The sequence below is a fragment of the Salvelinus namaycush genome, chromosome 10 (genome assembly GCF_016432855.1).
Source record: "Salvelinus namaycush isolate Seneca chromosome 10, SaNama_1.0, whole genome shotgun sequence".
In the NCBI taxonomy this organism is placed as follows: domain Eukaryota; kingdom Metazoa; phylum Chordata; class Actinopteri; order Salmoniformes; family Salmonidae; genus Salvelinus; species Salvelinus namaycush.
This window is the reverse complement of record NC_052316.1, coordinates 6,004,247-6,029,269: the sequence shown is the minus strand read 5'-3', so window position 1 is coordinate 6,029,269 and position 25,023 is coordinate 6,004,247. Positions and strand designations below refer to the sequence as shown.

The following is a 25,023-nucleotide window of genomic DNA, read 5'->3' as shown; positions in this document are numbered from 1 at the left end:
TTACAGCCTTGAATCTGATGGTCACTCTGACAGAGCTCCACAGTCTGGCCACTCTACCATAATGGCCTGATTGGTGGAGTGCTGCTGAGATGGTTGTCCTTCTGGAAGTTTCTCCAATCTCCCCAGAGGAACTCTGGAGCTCTGTCAGAGTGACCATCAGATTCTTGGTCACCTCCCTCACCAAGGCCCTTCTCCCCAGATTGCTCAGTTTGGCCGGGCGGCCAGCTCTAGGAAGAGTCTTGGTGGTTCCAAACTTCTTCCATTTAAGAATGATGGAGGCCACTGTGTTCTTGGAGACATTCAATGCTGCAGACATTTTTTGGTACCCTTCCCCAGATCTGTGCCTCGAAACAATCCTGTCTCAGAGCTCTACAAACAATTCCAAAAATATGATTGGGATTGAGGAAGGTTAACTATTTAGAGATGCAGTTCAAATGAGGTTATTCCTGCATCGTGCAATTGAGATGCTTGTTTTTGCAAGTTCTGTTTTTTGTCATGTGGACCAAAAAAGTTGTTACAGCTATATTCAATATTCTCTCATACTGATATGGTAGCTACATCTTGCATTTGTACTGTAGCTATAGTGGTGAATGTGAGTGTAGTCATTCAGTTATCTGCTTGAATGACCATGCCCAAGTCCAGTCTTCTCTTGCTTATGTTCTTTCAAAACTCTGGGTTGCATTCATTAGGGCACATCATAGCAAAACGTTCTGCAACAGGGATTGAAACATGTTTCTTATTGGACAAGTTCCAATTGTACTTCCCTATTTCACTCAATTTTGGAGCCTTTTCTCCATTTCGAACTGAACATGATCCTGACCTGTTCTTCAACAGATTTGTCCATAGACATCCCAGACTTCCTGGACCTGTCTCGGCTCCGGGGAACAGGACTGCAGGCGGGAGAACAAGAGCTCCCAGACCTCACACCCCCCATCGTCCTCCCTGAAGACACCAGAAGTAAGAAGGGCTGCTTTAGAACGAAGATACTGACAAACCTTTACCAATCTACCCACAGCTGGGAGGAGTTTGACTTTAGGTGTTGGATGTGGCTAGCAAAGCTGGCATTTGGGCCAAGCTAAATCTAGCACGCCTAACGAGTAACGTTTTGGGCCTAATGCTGAGCAACATAGAAGTGGTGTACTGTTTGTAGTTTATATGCTTAGTATTCCCCTAATCTCTGTTCTTCCGTCAGAGGCTGTTGCTTGGATGGATTTCGCTACAGTGTGTCTGTAGTGCGACTACAGTGCGCTTGTCTGTGTGCCTCCTTTAATAGTTTAGCAGCCATTAGGCACATCGTGTTCTATACAGTCCTAGACCTAAGAACACTTTATGTGCTCTAGGCAAGCAATAAAGCTTGTCCTGGTACCCTGTAGTGCTCCATTGACACACTGGTTGTCGTGTAGAAGATGCTTTAACATTGTCAAGCCTTGTTAACCTTGTTAAACCTTGTTAAGCTACAACTCGGGGTTGAAACGCAACTATTTTATTTTAGAAGACTAATACAACATAATTACCGTGTTCCTCCTTCCTAAAATGAGGCTTTATGGGTAAATGCTAAGCGGCCAAAACAAAACTTCACACCAGAAATTTGCCCGATTTTAGGCGTCGTAAATGTGTTTTCAATGGAGCGATTTATTAAAGTTGTATGATTTCTCCTCTTAAGGACTGTTCCTGAAAAAGTAACAAAGCAGTTGGCCATTTTTGTTTTCTCTCATAATTAAATGACTGGTACACACCTACATACAGTAATGTAAATCTTAGTTCTCAGTGTTAATAAGGAATTTGTAATTTATCCAGAATTTGTCAGATAAGCTCCGTGAATCTTAAATTAAACACCGGCCCATTGTCCCTTGACCTGAATCACTACAACAATTAATTGCATTTCTGAATCGGACAATGCCTGATGAATTCTGATTTTGATTTCCGAGTTTTAAGCAAAGAAAATGTTGCTCCTTCAAATGCATCATTTCCCATCAATTATCTTTATGGATTTAGTATTGATTTGGCATATGGAACCTGAGTTTAAAAAAATGTTTTATATAGAAAAACATTACAATTCAATTTACCGCCTTGAGCCATAAGTCAATATTTGTTTGTTTTAAGTGGAACAACTTTTGTAATTAAAACTGAAGTTGGACTTGAACGGTAAGGATGTTATTTTAGGTCCATGTTAGACTTTTTTACTAACCACATATTGAATTACTTAATCTGATAGATTCAGATAAATCAAAAAGTGTAGCTACAGCATGAATATAATTTAACTAGTAAAAAAAAACATGTTTGGTGTTCCTTGGAAATAATCACTTGTTTTCTTTACCTTTCAGACAACTCGATGAACTCCTCAGATTGTAAGTATTCAGTTTCTCCTATCCTTCCGCGATATATACCTAACACATTACAAAGATTTACCACTATGGAACAAAAGTTTTGCAGTTGTGAAAATAAGTTTGATGATGCAAAACCAACAGCTGTTGCAGCCGCCGCGTAACTTTGCCTACTTACAAAAACTTTATTTTATTAGCCCGTTTAAAAAAAATTGTACAGCATGTCCCTGCACGGTTCCTCTCCAGCCCCTCTTTAATGAGGCCCAAAGAGAAAACAAAACCACCTTTAGAACCTGTGCGGTTTGTAAAGAGCGTGGGCGGCACTGATGTTTATTGGTTGTTTTTTGCTTGTCCTCAGCCCCAGAAATAGACGAGTCGGCGGCAGTACAGCTGGCGGAGATGGGCTTCCCTCTGGAGGCCTGTCGGAAGGCCATCTACTACACTGGGAACATGGGCCCCGAGATGGCCTTCAACTGGATCATAGCCCACATGGAGGAGCCTGGTAAGAGCCACATGGATGTTATTCAAGTCTGATTCGTCAGCCTTTTCTGGGTACATGTGGGAGTTGGCAGTGCACGCTCTAAACACATCACTAAAGCGACATGTGCGTCACAGCAGGAGTCCCCAGCTGCCTCTGAGTGTGTTTTGAGTGTCTAAGGACACACATAATGTTCAATGAGCATAATGTTCAATGAGTAATACATATGCTATAACTGCATGTTTCTTATGCAAACAATGTAAATAGATTGTTTTAATGTCCATTACTAAAGTGCTTTTGTGTGTTAGCATGCTAACATAAATTGTATTTAGCTAGCTTAAAATAAAAATTAATTCAGTACCAGTCAGAAGTTTGGACACACATACTCATTCTTTATTTTTAGTATTTTATACATTGTAGAATAATAGTGAAGACAACACTATGAAATAACACATATGGAATCATGTAGTAACCAAAAAAGTGTTAAACAAATCAAAATATGTTTTATATTTGAGATTCTTAAAAGAAATCACCCTTTACCTTGATGACAGCTGTGCACACTCTTGGCATTCTCTCAACCAGCTTCATGAGGTAGTCACCTGGAATGCATTTCAATTAACAGGTGTGCCTAAAAAAATTAATCTGTGGAATTTCTTTCCTTCTTAATGTGTTTGACCCAATCAGTTGTGTTGTGACAAGATAGGGGTGGTATACAGAAGATAGCCTTATTTGGTAAAAGACCAAGTCCATATTATGGCAAGAACAGCTCAAATAAGCAAAGAGAAATGACAGTCCATTACTGTAAGACATGAAGGTCAGTCAATGGGGAAAATTTCAAGAACTTTGAAAGTTTCTTCAAGTGCAGTCGCAAAAACCATCAAGGGCTATGATGAAACTGGCTCTCGTGAAGAACGCCACAGGAAAGGAAGACCCAGAGTTACCTCTGCTGCAGAGGATAAGTTCAGAGGAGTAACCAGCCTCAGAAATTGCAGCCCAAATAAATTCTTCACAGAGTTCAAGTAACAGACATCTCAACATCAACTGTTCAGAGGAGACTGTGTGAATCAGGCCTTTATGGTCGAATTGCTGCAAAGAAACCACTACTAAAGGACACCAATAAGAAGAAGAGACTTGCTTGGGCCAAGAAACACAAGCAATGGACATTAGACCGGTGGAAATCTGTCCTTTGGTCTGATGAATCCAAATTTGACATTTTTGGTTCCAACTGCTGTGTCTTTGTGAGACGCAGAGTAGGTGAACGGATGATCTCCGCATGTGTGGTTCCCACCGTGAAGCATGGAGAAGGAGGTGTGGGGGTGCTTTGCTGGAGGCACTGTCAGTGATATATTTAGAATTCAAGGCACACTTAACCAGCATGGGTACCACAGTATTCTGCAGCGATACGCCATCCCATCTGGGTTGCGCTTATCATTTGTTTTTCAACAGGACAATGACCCAACACACCTACAGGATGTGAAGAAGGAAGAAGGAGAGTGATGGAGTGCTGCATCATATGACCTGGCCTCCACAATCACCTGACCTCAACCCAATTGAGATGGTTTGGGATGAGTTGGACCACAGAGTGAAGGAAAAGCAGCCAACAAGTGCTCAGCATATGTGACAAACCTTTCATCTGCTGAAATTATTCAGTTCTGCAAACCCACATTTTCATCAGCTGTCCGGGTGGCTGGTCTCATACGGTCTTCCAGGTGAAGAAGTCAGATGTGGGTTCCTGGGCTGGTGTGTTAACACGTTGTGAGGCCGGTTGGATGTACTGCCAAATTCTCTAAAACGACGGAGGTGGCTTATGGTAGAGAAATTAACATTCAATTATCTGGCAACAGCTCTGGTAGACAGTCCTGCAGTCAGCATGCCATTTGCACGCTCCCTCTTAACTTGAGAAATTTTTGTCTCACAATACAATGCCACAGGTGTCTGAAGTTTTGAGGGGGTGTGCAATTGGCATGCTTGACTGCAGGACTGCACCAGTGCTGTTGCCAGAGAATTTCATGTTCATTTATCTACCATAAGCCGCCTCCAACGTCATTTCAGAAAATTTGACATCTAGTCCAACCGGCCTCACAACCGCAGACTGTGTGTGGCGTCGTGTGGATGAACGGTTTGCTGATGTCAATGTTGTGAACGGAGTGACCCATGGTGGGGTTATGGTATGGGCAGGCATAAACTATGGACAGCGAACACAATTGCATTTTATCGATGGCAATTTGAATGCCATCAATAAAATTAGATACCGTGGCGGTGATAATCCTGAGGTCCATTATCGTGCCATTAATCCGCCGCCATCACCTCATGTTTCAGCATAATGCACGACGACCTCATGTCGCAAGGATCTGTACACAATTCCTGGAAGCTGAAAATGTCCCAGTACTTCCATGGCTTGCATACTCACCAGACATGTCACCCATTGAACATGTTTGGGATGCACTGAATCAACGTGTACGACAGCGTGTTCCAGTTCCTGCTACTATCCAGCAACTTCACACAGCCATTGAAGAGGAGTGAGACAACATTCCACAGGCCACCATCAACAGCCGGATGAACTCTATGTGAAAGAGATGTCTCGCTGCATTAGGCAAATAGGCAAATAAATGAGGCAAATACACCAGATACTGACTGGTTTTCTGATCCATTCCCCTACCTTATTTTTAAGGTTTCTATGACCAACAGATGCATATCTGTATTCCCAGTCATGTGAAATCCATAGATTAGGGCCTAATGTATTTATTTCAATTGACTGATTTCCTTTTATGAACTGTAACTCAGTAAAATCTTAGATGTTTTAATTTGTAGACAAACTGGAATTAAAGCCAGACCTTAACAAGGGTCCCAGGACTAGTAGAGAGCTCAATGTTCATGTCATCCAACAAATGTAAATGCCCTGAGTTTGCTAAACGGCATTGTTACTTGGATTGGAACCGGTGCTTTGGTCAGATGACATGAAAATAGAGTTCTTTGGCCACGCAAACCAGTGGTGGGTTTGGCATTGAAATGACAAGAACCCCATACCTACTGTAAAATATGTTGGTGGATCTTTGATGTTATGGGGCTATTTTGCTTCCACTGGTCCTGGTGCCCTTGTTAAGGTCAACAACATCATGAACCCAGTATCACGGCATTTTAGTCAAACACCTGGTTTCCTCTGCCAGGAGGCTGAAACTTGGCCGCAAGTGGATCTTCCAGCAATATAATAAACTAGGGCACACATCCAAATCCACAAATAAATGGTTAAATGACCGTTAAAAATCAACATTTTGCAATGGTCATCCGTCTCCGGACTTGAACCCCTTGAAAACGTGGTTTGAATTGAGGTGGTCAGTCCATAAGCGCAGACGAAGGATATCAAGGATCTGTAAAGACTATGTATGGAGGAATGGTGTAAGATCCCTCCCAATGTGTTCTCCAATCTCATAAAATATTTTAGAAAAAGTCTCTGTGCTATTATCCTCGCAAGGTGAGGCATTGAACGGTATTAAAAACAGGGGTGCCAATATCTTTGATCCCCATCTTTTTGAGAATTATTATTTCTCCCCCTTCCACTTGCCTCTTCCATTTTTGCGGTAATGCTGCCATTTAGTTTGTTGTAATTTTAAGTAGAGCAAACATTTCCATGCATGTTTGTTAGCTGCGTGTGTTACATAACTCCACGAGTCCTATTTATGATATAATTTACAAAGATTATACCGTTTAAAAAATAAATAATCCCAAAACATTTTTTTTGTCAATTTGTATATTTGAGTTTAACCATAATATTTATTGTAATATCTTTTCTGGTGGATTAAACTGAAATTGCAACCAACTTTCTATGGCTTGTTTTAAAAATAGCAATATTTTGGAGATTTCATTTTATAATAAGCGAAGGTGAAGGTTATAATCTGAATGAAGGGGAAAAGGCCATTCTTGAACATGTGGTGAGATATTCTTACTAATCTGCTAGAGAACCAGTTCGGATTGAAATATCACTTTTGTAAAAGTTGTATATTTTTTTTTTTGTGACCCAATATGTAATCCAGAGAGGTTAGAAAAATGATCTAGATCCTCTGAGGCTGTGGAGGATCCAAATTGTGGATTTAAAAGAAGACATGAATCATCAGTGTACAATGAAACATTTTTGTTTTTAAGCCCTGGAGTTCTAGCCCCTTGATATTATTGTTGGATCTGATTTTAATAGCTAACATTCCGATGGCCATAATAAATGGATATGTCGATAGTGGACTGCCTTGTTTTACTCCTCTCGACAGTTTAATACTTTCTGAGAAGTAAACATTATTTACAGTTTTATGCCTACTGTAGGGTTATTATACATAACTTTAACCAATTTTATAGGAGATTCTCAAAAATTGAAGTGTTATATATAAATTCCAGTTGTACTTTTATCAAAAGCCTTTTCAAAGTCTGCAATGAATACCAGGCCTGGTTTTCCTGATTTTTCATATTGTTTCCAGTACTTGTCTTATATTATCTCCAATGTATCGTCCATGTAAAAAAAACCTGTCTGCTTACAGTAGGATGAGTAATATCCAATAATACATTTTTGAATTATATGCACTATGTATTTAGCTAGAATGTTTTGCATCACAACCCTGGAGTGTAAGGGGCCTCACATTTTCTTCAATGGACTGGATCCTTATATTTACCACTTGGGTCCCGTTTCAGTAATAATGAAATCAGACATTGTGGTTGAGTATCTGATAATTTACCATTTTTATACATGCTAAACATGCTAAAACTGTCCTCCTGAGTACATAAAAAAAGGGTTGCTATACCTGAACTAGTATGTCATCCAGCCCTGGAGTTTTCCCGGACTTTCCCAGCTTTAATTGCATCTAGAAATATGACTTGTTAAATCTCTTTTGTCTGAGCAATTGTATTAGTATAATATCATTTCTCCCTTTTTTGCAACTGTGTCAATTAAGGCCCAAACAGGTCAAAACGGGGGAGGGAACGGTTTTGTATTGACATAGTAACTTTTTAAAACTGCCATCTGTTTTTTTGTTTTAGTCCCTCCTAAATTCTTAATTGCTTGTGTGAAATTGCAGTTAGGAAGTCACATATCAGCTTTTTAATATGCGTGAGGCATCAGCCAGCCTCTTTTGCACTCTCCCTGAAATTCAGCTTTATTACAGTTGTTTAATAAACTCAGTATTAAAGGAGTAGTTCACTATTTACCAGCTTGATGTTAGATGGTTCTTCACCTTGAAAGTAGTCTATGGGCCAGGAGAAACTGTAGTCCAGGGTTCAGTTCTCCTTAAACAGCCACTACAAACTTCAGCTAACTTTTTAGTCACCACAAGCTATAACAATCAATGGAAGTGATGGGGGCATGTGTACATGTTTTGTTTTTAACTGGCCAAATCACCTTTAAGTAACATCAAACCAAATATGCAGTTGATTTCAGGTGATTTGAACATCATTGTTTTCAAACATGCTTACATGCCCACATCACTTCCATTGATCGTTAGCTTGTGGTGACTAAAGTTAGCTGAAGTTTGTAGTGTCTGTTTAAAGAAAATGGAACCCTCGATTACAGGTTCTCTTGGCCCATAGACTACCTTCAGGTTAAGGAACCATCTAAAATCTAGTTGTAAAATTGTGAACTACTCCTTTTAATTTCTGTACCCTGTTTGTTATGTTTTTTGAAGTGGATTTATATGTTTGTCTTAAACAATATCATAGTCACTTCTGCATACAGAGTGATATTGTTGGAAAGTTACTAATAACTAATGAAGAGGCTTTTCTTCTCTCTCACAAACACAACCCAGTGAGCACCCCCTCCTTTACAGCTCGCCAAGAGATTCAAGGACAAATAGGCAGACTGACACAAACGGGCTCTCTTAAGCTGAACATGCCCTACTTGTACTAACAATGACCTATATTAATTGGGTGACTATGGCCTATGATAACCCCAAAATAACCAGGCTGATGAGGCCTTAGGAACACATCCTTGTTTAAGTGTGCTCTTCCTGGTTTGACCCTTGTTTGAATGGGTGATTTACTGATTCATGAACCATGTTTACAGTAGAGCTTTCTCCTTCTTTACTCTTTTCCAGACTTTGCTGAGCCCCTGGCACTGCCAACCTTCATGGATCCCGGCCCTTCCGTGGCCAGCTCGGGCCTGGCTGCCACCCCCCTGGACAACCAGCCTCCAGAGGAGAGCATCGGCATCCTCACCTCCATGGGCTTCCCCCGCCGCCACACCGTCCAGGCCCTAAAAGCCACGGTCAGTGGCTCTTTCTCTCCTGCTGCTCACACTCACTCTGGTGAAACAACACCAGAGTGAGTGAATAATATTGTCCTGGCCTAGGAAGCATTCAGTAGGGAGTAGTGCTCTTTGGTGGTTTTTAATTGGACTTTTTCCAGATTTGAATTATCGTAGAGATATATACTGTGTTGTGGAATATGGAAAATAAACCATCCATCCGAAGCCTGTTCCTATAGCTAAAACCTTGCAAAGATGGAAAGGGAGACTTATGTTTTAAGTAGGTTAATATCCCCCAAAACTTTTAACCAATATGTTTTATTTCTCTATCAGAATTTTGGCTTGCTATTTATATTTGTACCATTGATGTAAGAATGATGGGGAGTGGCTTTCTATAGTGCCAACCCGTGCTGGAGAATCATGCCCTCTCAGCTATAAACAACTTGGCTGGCCTACTTGTTCACTTGATATAGTGCCGTTTTAAAAACCCCTTCATGTCCTTGGTTGCTTGAGATCCCTGTTCTACATGCTGTTTACAAATAGTCCAAGCATCGAGCCCCGACATGGTGCATAGCTAGGCTCGTTCAGCTTTTCAGTTCTATGAGTCAGATCGCTGTGTCACACGTGCGCAGTCATTTTAGCACAGTTATTTTCATGCATCTGTTTGTGCGTTCCTCCAATGTACCTCAAATGAAACAACTCATTCATTCAATTCCGTTATGAATTGTAGAACACCACGATATACAGTATAAACATTGCATTCCATTATAGCGGCTGCTATTTCAAGATGGCGACTTTTTCTCTTTTTCATCAGTCACCTGCCCTGTCAGCATAAAATAGATCCCACGTGCTCTACGAAAACAGACCCTCTGATTTCCTTGTTTACCATTCCTAACACCGCCAGACCCCTTTGCCATCCATTTTTTTCCTCTTAAAAAAGCCCAGGGTCCTCGTGAGTTATGTAGGAGTGTGAAACATTAGAGGGTCTCCGGGGTCTTCTAGTAATAGCCCAGGGAGCACGCAGGAAGTGTTCAACCTCACTGGCCTGTCTGTCTGACTGACGGCATCAGATTATTCCCCCCTCATGTGCTCTCTTGATGTTGTCAATCCTGTTACATTCTCTTGAAGCATGCCAGTCACAATTATTGTCCATCTTCTGAGACCTCTGAATTTGAGAAGACTTAGGGGAGAGAGGAAGCATATTCTACTGTACATGACAATTTAGCCTACCAATTATGACTTTTTGGTTCTTTCGGATTCATTGAAACAAGCAAGTAGTGTAAAAAAAATACCAGTACCAGAAAGTACTGTCAGTAATCAACCACTGAAATAGGTCTGTGAAATGACGTGTCACCAACATTTGTTGTTTCAGAACAACAACCTGGAGCGGGCGCTGGACTGGATCTTCACCCACACGGAGAGGGAGGAGGAGGAGGAGACTAGCGACGCCCTGTCTGACATGGCCGACACCACGGAGCCCAACGACAGCGCCTTCTCCAATGCCAACACGCACAGCGACTCCACACTGTCCCCAGACCAGGACGCCTCAGGCCCCCGGATCAAAGACGGACCCGGGCGTGAGTGACTCTGCATGACCTCTGACCTCTAAGACTGATCTAGTGTCAGTTCCACCCTCCCCAGTCCTAGCCATAACCATTATGATCTAGAGACACTGATCTAGGATCAGCTCCACCCTCCCCAGTCCTAACCATAACCATTGTGATCTAGAGACACTGATCTAGGATCAGCTCCACCCTCCCCAGTCCTAACCATAACCATTGTGATCTAGAGACACTGATCTAGGATCAGCTCCACCCTCCCCAGTCCTAACCATAACCATTGTGATCTAGAGACACTGATCTAGGATCAGCTCCACCCTCCCCAGTCCTAACCATAACCATTGGGCTAAATACATTGATCTAGAGTCAGCTCCACCATCCCCAGTCCTAACCATTATGGGCAAAACGATTAAGACAGGAGTGATAAAAGGAGAAGAATTACACAAATACAAATGTGGTACAGGAGCTGAATAAAAAGTTTTATATAGCTGCTTTGAATATAAAGCTCACTGCTTGCTAACACCCATATGATGCAACACTTGCTGTTTGCAGGTACATTTGGAACAAAACCATCCTTTCACCAATTGTGAAAGGCTTCTCTTTCCACTTCCATTCTGACACAATCCTGTTCAAGGAAGGCAGCACACGGTTTTACGTCACATGTTTGTTTTAAGATTTCATGTTTGAGGAGACTCATTCTATTCAGGGTCTCAGCCTATATGATTTTGAAGTCAGAAATGCAAATCATGGACCACAGTCTCTCCAACTACAACCTGCATTGGTTGAATAGGATCAGATCGGGATTAGATAGTTATGAGACAGCTTGTTCTCATGGGTATACTGTAGGCAAAATGCATCTGTTCTGTTCACAAGGGCGTTGTAGCTTTGTGTAACGATTTGGTTTTGACTTTCCGTTTTACAGGTTACGAGCTTTTTGCTTTCATCAGCCACATCGGAGCGTCCACGATGTCTGGTCATTATGTATGCCACATCAAAAAGGAAGGAAGGTAAGTCGGTCACAATGTACATACTCTACATGTATCTCTGCTAGATGATTAAACCACAATCCCCTTTCACAATGAAGGATTCAAAATGAATTGTTTCGACAGACTGTTTCCACCAGCCGTTGCACTGCACATTTTTGATCTATTCCAACACTAGCACTCCTGATTTTAAACTAATCAAGGGCTTGATCATAGTTGACGAGTTGAATCGGGTTTGCTAGTGTTGGAATAGATCAAGTATCGTCTTTGATCGGCTAGCTGTCTTCACAGACCAGATTGGGAAACACTGCCCTAAGAGACGACTTAGATCATTTTGTAATTAGTGGTCTACAATGTGGCGTTTGCAAATCAAGACGAAACTAAATGTATAGATGAGGTTTTAACACAATGTGTTACCCATGTTATTCTCTCCCCCCCCCCCCCCCCCCCACACGTCAGATGGGTGATCTTCAATGACCACAAAGTGTGTTTGTCAGAAAGGCCTCCAAAAGACTTGGGCTACATCTACTTTTACCGTCGACTGTCTAGCAGCTAGACCAAGCCCCCCCCCCCCCACCCCCACCCTCCAACCTTAGAGAACCACATCCTCACAAACAGAAGACAGGAAGACGACCACAGTGGAAATTATGGAAACACTCACACCCCAGAGCAGCCCAAAAAAAGATTGGAACCGCTCGACTCAGCCAAGTCACTCAAGAGCAACCGGAAAGTGCGGTCAAAAGGGAAAGCAATTAGCTTTTTGTATGTCTCTGTGATTCCCGTGTGCTTGTGTGTATTGAAATGTGTTATTTGTCTGCGGGCAAGTGTCAAACTCATTCCACGGAGGGCCAAGTGTCTGCGGATTTTTGCTCCCATGTGCTTGATTGATGAATTAAGGTCACTAATTAGTAAAGACATCCCCTCAACCTGGTTGTCTAGGTCTTAATTGAAAGAAAAATGAAAAAAATCTGCAGACACTAGGCCCTCCATGGAATGAGTTTGACACCCCTGGTCTACGGCGTAGGTACAGAGGGATGTGTGCAATTTCAGTTATCGGAGTGCTCCACAGTTCTAGTATCAGCATATAAGATCTTACTATACATTTTCTATGCCTTAAGCTACTGTGCCAGTATTTTTATTGAAGTGGTACATTTTATAAATGTCGGGCATGGTCCAAAAGTGGTCACGAGTCACTGCTAACCCTGAAAAACTCTGAAGCAGAACTCGATAAAAAGAAAACGCAATGCTGCTGGGAGCTTTGCATGTGCCATGCAGAACGGAATATTGGAGAATGTTTTGCATCTATAGGGAATTAAAAGGACATCAGGAACCCTTAACATGTGATGCAGGATAGAAAATGATGGCATTGAATGCAGAGAAATAGCCAGCATAGGCAAGTGTCAGAATAGGGAAAAACATTTGAAAAACCCGCTCTTAACTATTATGGATACTGATAATAATATCCTTATTGGAGAGTCCGATGTGCTGTAATGAGATTAGTCATCTGTCTGGTTTTAATTTGCAGGTTTTTCTGGGCTTCAGTGGAGAAACTGTTTTCTGTACAGTGACAATTGGACGAGTCAAGTTTCAGTTGCCAGGAGAATGTCATTTTTATTGGAATCTGAAAGCACTTTGACAGACTTTTATATCTCTGCTTTTTCACATAGAAATAGAACCATGAGCATATATTACCTTGAATCAGATACCCTAAACTGATATTTGCTTTTCTTGAATGTGGTAAAAGCCTGTGACCAATGTGGTGGTAACCAGAAAATGACTACTATTATATCACCTTTTCTATTTTCAAAGTGTTCCTCAGACCATGTCGATTACGCATAGTGTATGCATGCATACAGTATTGGTTGGCATTTGTATGCGCGCCTAATATGATTACATTTTGTGGAAGGACAGACAATGCATGAGGTAAATGTTTGCCAATTATTGTAGTCCACAAACTCTGAGTAATACCGCATTTAATATTCGATATGCCGCCATCTTTTTAATGCAGCATGTATGCATTTGAACACAGCCATCTGTGTTTTCCTCATTATTATAGCACAATGCACTGGGACAGAATCTCTTCTCTTGAGCATACACCATGTACTGTAGGTTACGACCTACAACTTGTTTCACAATGTGTTCTCGTACTTTAAGACGTGGTGCTGTGCTGAATGTATTCCTTATTGTGCTCGCTTCAACCAAACCCCCCCTTCGACTTTAATGCTAAACTCTAACACATATCAGAGACAACACTGGCCCTACTGGTGCATAGTCACCAACCGTGGTGTATATGTTAATACTGTATTCACCATTTTACTCATACTCGCTGCTCATTCATTCTCTCACTATTCTTTTCGTGTCCACCACAGTCACACCTTAGATTGTTTGCACTTCTATGTCGTATTCTCATGACCCTATACAGCCACTCTGTCAAAGACAGTTCATCAACCGGTGTAGTAGAAAACCCAGCTGCAGTGTTGCCTAGAGTTCATTGTATGGCTGTTACATATCGACAAGGTAGTGGATTGCAATGTCGCATATCAAAAACCCTTTTTTCCCCCCTTGTCTTTTGAGTACTTACCTGGGCAGTATTCCATCAAAGCAGGTTTCCTGGTAGAGTCAAGAACATGATTGTGCTTGCGTTGCAATAATGCACCTTTGGTTTCATGTACTCCGCAATGCAAATGTTTTCAGTGTGAGACGAAAGAAACTAAAACCGCATATAAACTCAAAGGTACTTTCTTGCTGCGCAGGATGAATCGTGTTTTTAGACCCACAATGGGAAACCAGATAATGGTTTCGATTTACTAGAGCCCTTGGTTGTTTTGGAGAAGATTACAATTCCCCCTCTCAAATCGATCCCTGAAGATCTCCCATCCTTGTCAGACACTACTTGATAAATTGCTTCTGTTACCTATGCAATTCCTCATGGTCTCTTTGCAAGTATTGTTTTTGCCATCTCCCTTCCACACTTGTTTATTATTCAATAAGAATAGAATGAATCCCTCTGTCCCATTCTGAGATTGTCATTACTGGTCCTTGACCGGTCAGTGTAGTAGTTACATTTATTATACAAAGGTCTGATTGCTGAGGAGAGGTGGGTGTTCTATGCATTCTAGTTCTATACCGTTTTGTCCTCTACCGGGGTTCCTCCCATCTGGTCAACTCTGGCTGTTTTAGACTGGCAGGGTGCCCGCTCACCTTCTTGCTCTCCATTTACTGTGGAATTGATTGCTATGGAGGACGTCTGTTTTGTCTTCTCTCAGCTCTCTCTTCATCTGTCACTTCCTCTCCACCACTATTTGTTGAGGTTGTGAAAGGTAGTGGTTTACCTTTTGTCACAAAACGCCTTCGCATTGTGAGCATGTGCACTAAAAGTTGACATTTGGTCTGTACAATACATGTATTTTTCTTTTATTTCATTTAACTAAATGTTCAATGATGCTTCACCTGTTTTTACTTGATTTTTCTTTGCTTTTTTGCAAACAAGTTTGTTCCCATTCTGTAGTTTATTACATACAGTTTCCCTGAAGGGATTATTTAAAGTTGACTTTTGTAATGTATGTTTGCATAGTTCAATAAACTACACATTTCTTGACATTTGACACTTCTGTATTTTAGTGCATTGTTACTGAGGAACTAGTGTGGCTTGGCCATGGTTCCTCATCACAATTCCTCAATGGTTTTCAATTTCATGGCGTCTAGTTCTTTACTCCATAAACAGTAGGATAGCAAGCATAATGTATAATTTTAATTGAAGACTGTTTTTTGTTTAGTTATAATGTGGTAGGAAGGGAGAGCTGCAGCATAAAGTACCCATAAAGACAATGGAATACAAACCTTGGTAGGCATGCAATGATAAAATATATACAACAAAATACATAATTTGACTATTACAGTTTATTTTAAAAGAACGTTCATATACGGTATGCCTGAAAGGTGTTAATGCTTGACTAGTTTAAGTACAGTACCAGTCAAAAGTTTGGCCTCACCTACTCATTCCAGGGTTTCTTAATTTTTACTATTTTCTACATTGTAGAATAATAGTGAAGAAAAACTGAAATAACATATGGAATCATGTAACCAAAAAAAGTATTAAACAAATCAAAATATATTTTAGATTCTTCAAAAGTAGCCACCCTTTGCCTTGATGACAGCTTTGCACACTCTTGGCATTCTCTCAACCATGTTCACCTGGAATGCTTTTCCAACAGTCTTGAAAATATAACATATGCTGAGGACTTGTTGGCTGTTTATTCTTCACACTGCGGTCCAACTCATCCCAAACCATTCCAATTGGGTTGAGGTCGGGTGATTGTGGAGGCCAGGTCATCTGATGCAGCACTCCATCACTCTCCTTCATGGTCAAATAGCCCTTACACAGCCTGGAGGTGTGTTGGGTCATTGTCCTGTTGAAAAACAAATTATAGTCCCACTAAGCGCAAACCAGATGGGATGGCATATCGCTGCAGAATGCTGTGGTAGCCATTCTGGTTAAGAGTACCTTGAATTCAAAAGAAAACTGTTTCACCAGCAAAGCACCCCCACACCACCACCTCCATGCTTCACAGTGGGAACCACACATGCGGACATCATCCTTTCACCTACTCTGCTTCTCACAAAGACACGTCGGTTGGAACCAAAAATCTTACATTTGTACTCATCGGACCAAAGGACAGATTTCCACCAGTCTAATGTCCATTGCTCGTATTTCTTGGCCCAAGCAAGTCTCTTACGCATGCACAATGTCTGTTTATTTTGTCTTATTTCTTGTTTGTTTCACAATAAATAATATTTTGCATCTTCAAAGTGGTAGGCATGTTGTGTAAATCAAATGATACAACCCCCCCCCAAAAAATCTATTTTAATTCCAGGTTGTAAGGCAACAAAATAGGAAAAATGCCAAGGGGGGTGAATACTTACGCAAGCCACTGTATATGCCTACAAAATCCCTGACTTTGTGCAAATGTACCTACAAGAATTTGTTGTTTTGAAGGCAAAGGGTGGTCACACAAAATATGGATTTGATTTAGATTTCTCTTCTGTTTACTCACTTTGCATTTTGTTAATTGATAAATATAAACTATTAACATGTCTATTTTTGAAAGCATTCTTACTTTACAGCATTTTTTCACAACTGCCTTAAACGTTTGCACAGTACTGTATGTATGTATGTATGTTATGTATGTATGTATGTACACAGACACACACCACAGGTAACTGCCAAAATAAAGGAAACAGCAATTAATAGGGCTTTGGGTTACCATGAGCCGCCAGAACAGCTTTAAAGCACCTTGCCATAAATTCTACACATTTCTGGAACTCTATTGGAGGGATGCGACACATTCTTCCATGAGAAATTCCATAATTTGGTGTTTTGTTGGTGGTGGAAGAAAACGCTGTCTCAGGCACCGCTCAAGAATCTCCCATAAGTGTTTATTTAGGTTGAGATCTGGTGGCATACCCTTTAAACCCCCTATGCTCCATTGAAAGAGGGATCTCAAAGTCACTGAGATCTCTTCTAGCCATGGTAGCCAAAATAATGGGCAACTGGGCTTTTTTTATACATGGCCCTAAGCTTGCTTGGGTGTTAGTTTCTTAATTAAGGCAGGAACCACCTGTGTGGAAGCACCTGCTTTCAATATTCTTTGTATCCCTCATTTACTCGTGTTGCCTTTATTTTGGCAGTTACCTGTAGGTTTACTTCATAAATGCAGCCGATCAAAAGTGCATTGTAGAAATATTGCAATGTAACATATGTTTTGTTTTTATAAGTAGGGTGGAAAGAAAGCACTTCATGAGTCGCAATGCATGCATAAAAATGAAAGGGCATTCAAAGTTAATCATAGAAGATCTAGCATGCGAACATCCTCAAGTTATTTTGGAGCATGCTAGGTTCTGATAGGTCATCACACCTGAGAAGGTAAACGGTTCTAGAAAAAGGACTTTGTCATTGGGCATCCTAACTCAACACACAGCAATATATATTCTACAGTAGTGTACATAGTTGGTCAGCCAATAGTTACATTTTTTTTTTTTATCTTCTAAGTAACTGCAGTGCATTCGGAAAGTATTCAGACCCCTTGACTTTTTCCACAGTTTGTTACGTTACAGCCTTATTCTAAAATTGATTAAATCGTTTTTTTCTCCTCATCAATCAACACACAATACCCTATAATGACAAAGCAAAAACAGATTTAGATTTTTTTGGTGCAAATCTATATAAAAGAAAAGAGAACTAGTACATTTACATAAGTATTCAGACCCTTTACTCAGTACTCAGTTGAAGCGCCTTTGGCAGTGATTACAGTCTTGAGTCTTCTTGGGTATGACGCTACAAGTTTGGCACACCTGTATTTGGGGAGTTTCTCCAATTCCTATCTGCAAATCCTCTCAAGCTCTGTCAAGTTAGATGGGGAGTGTCGCTGCACGCCTACTTTCAGGTCTCTCCAGAGATGTTCGATCAGGTTGAAGTCCGGGCTCTGGCTGGGCCAGTCAAGGACATTCAGAGACTTGTCCTGAATCCACTCCTGCATTGTCTAGGCTGTGCTCTTAGGGTCGTTGTCCTTTTGGAAGGTGAACCTTCACCCCAGTCTGAGGTCCTGAGCGCTCTGGAGCAGGTTTTCATTGAGGATCTCTCTGTACTTTGCTCTGTTCATCTTTCCCTCGAGGCTGACTAGTCTCCCAGTCCCTGCTGCTGAAAAACATCCACACAGAATGATGCTGCCATCACCATGCTTCACCATAGGGATGGTGCCAAGTTTTCTCCAGATGTGACGCTTGGCTATCAGGCCATAGAGTTCAATCTTAGTTTCATCAGACCAGAGAATCTTGTTTCTCTATGGTCTGAGAGTCCTTTAGGTGCCAATTGGCAAACTCCAAGCGGGCTGTTGGTGCCTTTTACCATAAAGGCCTGATTGGTGGACTGCTGCAGAGATGGTTGTCCATCTGGAAGATTCTTCCATCTCCACAGAAGAACTCTTGAGCTCTGTCAGAGTGACCATCAGGTTCTTGGTCACCTACGTAACCAAGGCCCTTCTCCCGCGATTGCTCAGTTTGGCCAGGCGGCCAAACTTCTTCCATTTAAGAATGATGGAGGCCACTGTGTTCTTGGGGACCTTCAATGCTGCAAACATTTTTTGGTACCCTTCCCCAGATCTGTGCCTGGTCACAAACCTGTCTGAGTTCTACGGACAATTCCCTCGAAGTATTAGCTTGGTTTTTGCTCTGACATGCACTGTCAACTGTGGGACCTTATATAGACAGGTGTGTGCCTTTCCAAATCATGTCTAATCAATTTGAATGAATTTACCACAGGTGGACTCCAATCAAGTTGTAGAAACATCTCAAGGATGATCAATGGAAACAGGATGCATCTGAGCTCAATTTCTAGTCTCATAGCAAAGGGTATGAATACTTATGTTTTTTATTTTTAATACATTTGCAACAATTTCTAAAAACCTGTCTTCGCTTTGTCATTATTGGGGTATTGTGTGTAGATTAGTGAAGAAAAACAAATGTAATACATTTTAGAATAAAGCAGTAACGTAACAACATTTGGAAAAAGTCAAGTGGTCTGAATACTTGCCGAATGCACTGTAGATTATTTTTGTTCAAAATGCAAAAATCAGGCCTACTAGACCATAAGAAATCATTGATTTTGAAGAAATCCCAAGGTCCAGGAAATCCTGGTTTCGGCGGTGTACTATTGTACTACAGTGTATATGCTGCTGACAGTTAGGGGCAACTAGAAGGCATGGGGACAGAAACATGTAATGTCAGTTATTAACATTGGAATGAAACACCAAGGAGTAGCTAATCATGATGGGGGCCCGATGTTGGCCTAGCGGGCAGAACTGACTGAAATTACATCATTACAACTGGATTTCAAGCACATTTGCTCGCTGGGTGGTTTGAGGGTAGTGGGAGTGAAGGTGTGTGTGTGTGTGTGTGTGTGTGTGTGTGTGTGTGTGTGTGTGTGTGTGTGTGTGTGTGTGTGTGTGTGTGTGTGTGTGTGTGTGAAGGAGTATCAGCTAGTTGGGGTGGTCGGGTAACAGACTAAATCAATGAATAAATGGAAGGATGCCATGACGTGTAGGCCCAGTTGCCTTTGACATTGTACAGTCTGCCTGTGTGTTTCTGGTCTTCAAAGCTAGCCTCCAATGCAGATTGTCAGTGGTGTGCACATACAGTATGTGTTGTGTCTCAGCAGTTGCCTCTGGCTCCTTGATATTTTAAACATCATGGCCGCAGTGATTCCACACAAAGTCTGATGTTTTCCTCCTCGTGCATTTGCACTGTTCCAACCCTTTCCCCATGTGGAAAATTAGTCATTACATTTTCAGATCATTTGAATGGAATAGATTCTATACAAAATAAACAGAAATGAATCTGTTTTTCAAGTACATTGGGCTACATAATCTGTTTTACAATTCAATTTAGCCAGCAAGGGAACCACTTTCAATAGGCTTGATTGGGATTATTGGACATAACAAGTACGTCTAAGGTGAAATTCAAAGTGAATTTTCAGCAGACTGCAGTAGTAAAACATGAATCTGACAGTACAGCCCCCCTCCCTTTACAAACCAGCATCAACCAGATTTGCAGAGATTACTTTTAAATTAAACTGACCTTGTCATAGTGCCAAACCAAGGTTACAAAACCTGAATGCTTTGCTGGCATGAATGGCAGTTTGTGTGTTTTCGTCTAAATTGAATTATTCGCCCCATTTGACTTTATTTCTTCGTAAATATTATACGGGCCAAACTTTCCTAAATACCCATAAACTTAAATGGGGAATGAAAAGTGCTTACAGTCGATAAAGCAACTACTCCTGAACTATTTTTGTGATAGATTTCCCCCAATCGCCTTGGCTTATACAAACCATGACATCAAAGCGGTACAATTTGGAAGATGAACCGGCAATGGTGTCTGTGCCAGACCCTAATAGCATTTGCCTTTGGTCCATTGAGTCGGACCGGGGCATTGTACAGTTAAAAATGGAACCATATTGCATGGGATCCTTGAATCAAACACATTTCTTCCGTCATACAGTAGGCCCCGACAGGTAAACACACCAGCGCAGTGCTACAGTACAGAAGTTGTATGTGGCATTTGCTCTCTTGCAGACATGTAATTTGCTCTCTTGGTAGACATGATGGTGGCATTAGGTCCGCAGAGTGCAAACTAACTGTGACGCTGCTATACTACTGAGCCAACTAGTAACTACACTACCGGTCAGAAGTTTTAACTACTCATTGAAGGGTTTTTCTTTATTTTTACTATTTTCTACATTGTAAAATAATAGTGAAGACATAAAAAAATAAGAAATAACACATATGGAATCATGTAGTAACCAAAAAAGTGTTGAGATGTATATTTTTATATTTGAGATTCTTCAAAGCAGCCACCCTTTGCCTTGATGACAGCTTTGCACACTCTTGGCATTCTCTAAACCAGCTTCATGAGGTAGTCACCTGGAATCCATTTCAATTAACAGGTGTGCCAAGTTAAAAGTTAATTTGTGGAGCCAATCAGTTGTGTTGTGACAAGGTAGGGGGTATACAGAAGATAGCTCTATTTGGTAAAAGACCAAGTCCATATTATGGCAAGAACAGCTCAAATAAGCAGAGAAACGACAGTCCATCAATACTTTAAGACATGAAGGTCAGTCAATACGGAACATTTCAAGAACTTTTATAGTTTCTTCAAGTGCAGTCGCAAAAACCATCAAGAGCTATGATGATACTGGCTCTAATGAGGACCGCCACATGAATGGAAGACCCAGAGTTACCTCTGCTGCCTCGTTAGAGTTACCAGCCTCAGAAATTGCAGCCTAAATAAATGCTTCAGTGTTTAAGTAACAGACACATCTTAACATCAACTGTTCAGAGGAGACTGTGAATCAGGCCTTCATGGTCGAATTGCTGCAAAGAAACCACTACTAAAGGACACCAATAAGAAGAAGAGACATGGGCCAAGAAACACGAGCAATGGACATTAGACCGGTGGAAATGTGTCATTTGGTCTGGAGTCCAAATTGTAGATTTTTGGTATCCAACCGCCGTGTCTTTGTGAGACGTGGTGTGGGTGAACGCATGATCTCCGCATGTGTATTTCCCACGGTAAAGCATGGAGCGGGAGGTGTTATGGTTTGGGGGTGCTTTGCTGGTCACACTTTCTGTGATTTATTTAACATTCAAGGCACACTTAAGCAGCATGGCTACCACAGCATCCTGCAGTGATACGCCATCCCATCTGGTTTGGGATTAGTGGGACTATCATTTGTTTTTCAACAGGACAATGACCAAACACACCTACAGGCTGTGTAAGGGCTATTTTACCAAGGAGCGTGATGGAGTGCTGCATTAGATGACCTGGCCTCCCCAATCCCCTGACCTCAACCAAATTGAGATGGTTTGGGATGAGTCGGACCGCAGAGTGAAGGAAAAGCAGCCAACAAGTGCTCAGCATATGTGGGAACTCCTTCAAGACTGTTGGACAAGCATTCCAGGTGAAGCTGGTTGAGAGCATGCCAAGAGTGTGCATAGCTGTCATCAAGGCAAAGGGTGGCTATTTGAAGAATCACAAATATAAAATATATATATATTTGTTTAACCCTTTTTTGATTACTACATAATTCCATGTGTGTTATTTCATAGTTTTGATGTCTTCACAATGTAGAAATTTGTACAAATAAAAACCCTTGAATGAGTAGGTGTTCTAAAACTTTTCACTGGTAGTGTACGCACACAGGGATAATGTTTGTTTGATCTTGTAGGGTATATATTTTTGGGCTTATTTTGGTAACACTTTTTAAAATTGGGCCGCTAGACACCGAATAGAATGGAACACATTCATTAGTAAAGCAAAGCTCCATTACTAGCTCTGCATTTACCTCCTACATAAACCAATGCTTATGTGCAAACAACTAAATGTTTATCTCACTGTGTAACTAAACTCAGCAAAAAAAGAAACGTCCCTTTTTCAGGACCCTGTCTTTCAAAGATAATTCGTAAAAATCCAAATAACTTCACAGATCTTCATTGTAAAGGGTTTGAACACTGTTTCCCATGCTTGTTCAATGACCCATAAACAATTAATGAACATGCACCTGTGGAACGGTCATTAAAACACTAACAGCTTACAGACGGTAGGCAATTAAGGTCACAGTTATGAGAACTTAGGATAAAGAGGCCTTTCTACTGACTCTGAAAAACACCAAAAGAAAGATGCCCAGGCTCCCTGCTCATCTGCGTGAACATGCCTTAGGCATGCTGCAAGGAGGCATGAGGACTGCAGATGTGGCCAGGGCAATAAATTGCAATGTCCGTACTGTGAGACGCCTAAGACAGCGCTACAGGGAGACAGGATGGACAGCTGATCATCCTCGCAGTGGCAGACCACGTGTAACAACACCTGCACAGGATCGGTACATCTGAACATCCCACCTGCGGGACAGGTAGAGGATAGCAACAACAACTGCCTGAGTTACACCAGGAATGCATAATCCCTCCATCAGTGCTCAGACTGTCCGCAATAGGCTGAGAGAGACTGGACTGAGGGCTTGTAGGCTTGTTGTAAGGCAGGTCCTCACCAGACATCACCGGCAACAACGTCGCCTATGGGCACAAACCCACCGTCGCTGGACGAGACAGGACTGGCAAAAAGTGCTCTTCACTGACGAGTCGCGGTTTTGTCTCACCAGGGATGATGGTCGGATTTGCATTTATCGTCGAAGGAATGAGCGTTACACCAAGGCATGTACTCTGGAGCGGGATCGATTTGGAGGTGAAGGGTCCGTCATGGTCTGGGGCAGTGTGTCACAGCATCGTTGGATTGAGCTTGTTGTCATTGCAGGCAATCTCAATGCTGTGCGTTACAGGGAAGACATCCCCCTCCCTCATGTGGTACCCTTCCTGCAGGCTCATCCTGACATGACCCTCCAGCATGACGATGCCACCAGCCATACTGCTCGTTCTGTGCATGATTTCCTGCAAGACAGGAATGTCAGTGAAGAGCCCGGATCGCAATCCCATTGAGCACGTCTGGGACCTGTTGGATCGGAGGGTGATGGCAAGGACCTTTCACCCCAGAAATGTCCGGGAACTTGCAGGTACCTTGGTGGAAGAGTGGAGTAACATCTCACAGCAAGAACTGGCAAATCTGGCGCAGTCCATGAGGAGGAGATGCACTGCAGTACATAATGCAGCTGGTGGCCACACCAGATACTGACTGTTACTTTTGATTTTGACCCCCCCTTTGTTCAGGGACACATTATTCAATTTCTGTTTGTCACATGTCTGTGGAACTTATTCAGTTTAGTTGTTGAATCTTATGTTCATACAAATATTTACACGTTAAGATTGCTGAAAATAAACGCAGTTGACAATGAGAAGACGTTTCTTTTTTTGCTGTGTTTAGATAAACCTGACATTAACATGAGATGTTGTCATGTTTTGTAACCTTTGAGGGCCCTCTGACCTTCAACAATACCTTTGACATATTGTAAAGCAATACAAGATGTTACACAAAGATGCTGTCTTCTAGAAAATAGTGGAATGCCTCAAATCCATTCACTACAAAGCTTCATCTTTTGATTTAGTAATGTGACGTGAGTGAATAGTTTGAAAGTCATCCCAGCAAGTCATCCCAGCCATTAGCACAAACCTGAACAAATTCAACGGATTGTGTTTCTGACACGTGAAGTACATATGCAGCTCTGAGTGAAATTAAAAAAAAAAATCTAACCAATAAGAGTAAGGGGAAATCTGGCAAATGTAATGAGGAGCTGAGCACACCACAAAACACGAAGGATTCGGGGGATGCCACGTATTAAAGGAAGTCAAAAATTAATCTGAAAATGACTTACAATAGTTGGCAAAAAAAATGTGTGTAAATGTTAATATTGTTTTAGCATGCGTTTCGAGTAAGGCTTTACAATCTGCAAATTTCAGTAAGATAGGATGAAATGATCAGTTTGTTTTCAAAGTGCAAGAAAAGTTAAAGAATTCAAAACTTTTGTAAGTTTGTGCCACTGAATTGTTTTAGGAAAATGCTTTAGTTTCCATGCAGTGCTTTTCCTCCCTAAAAAGAGGATTAAACCACCTCTTAAAAGGATCTATTGATTTTCTGATGAAAACGGATTGAGTCCTACAGTTTAGGGTGTAGTCTTGATTTTACTCACTAAATCCTTCCTGTAGGTCGATGGGTGTGACAATCCGAACACTCTGAAAGTATTGTATTTGGATGAGGAAACCGTTTTTGTCAAACCTCAACACTGTTCAGCAACAGTATTCTCAGCATTTCACTTTCTCTCTCTAGCTCAGTTCCACGCAATTCGTTTGTTTTCATTTCGGTGTTCTTTAAGGCATTAGGGGAGAGTGGGGTATGTTGAGCCATTTTTTACATTCAGCATCACGACGTCAAGATATCTATATATATATATATTTCAGGATGTTGT

General features: G+C 41.4%; 1 protein-coding gene across 1 annotated transcript in view; it reads left to right on the top strand.

Annotated features, from left to right (window-relative positions):
• Positions 1–12,117, top strand: part of LOC120055128 (ubiquitin carboxyl-terminal hydrolase 13-like) — a 53,707-nt gene extending 41,590 nt beyond the window's left edge. The window contains exons 15-21 of the mRNA XM_039003056.1: positions 835–957; positions 2,325–2,348; positions 2,683–2,826; positions 8,871–9,040; positions 10,392–10,596; positions 11,501–11,585; positions 12,021–12,117. Of these exons, the coding sequence (XP_038858984.1) occupies positions 835–957; positions 2,325–2,348; positions 2,683–2,826; positions 8,871–9,040; positions 10,392–10,596; positions 11,501–11,585; positions 12,021–12,117 (848 nt within the window). The remainder of the gene's footprint in view (positions 1–834; positions 958–2,324; positions 2,349–2,682; positions 2,827–8,870; positions 9,041–10,391; positions 10,597–11,500; positions 11,586–12,020) is intronic.
• Positions 12,118–25,023: the final 12,906 nt, after the last annotated feature.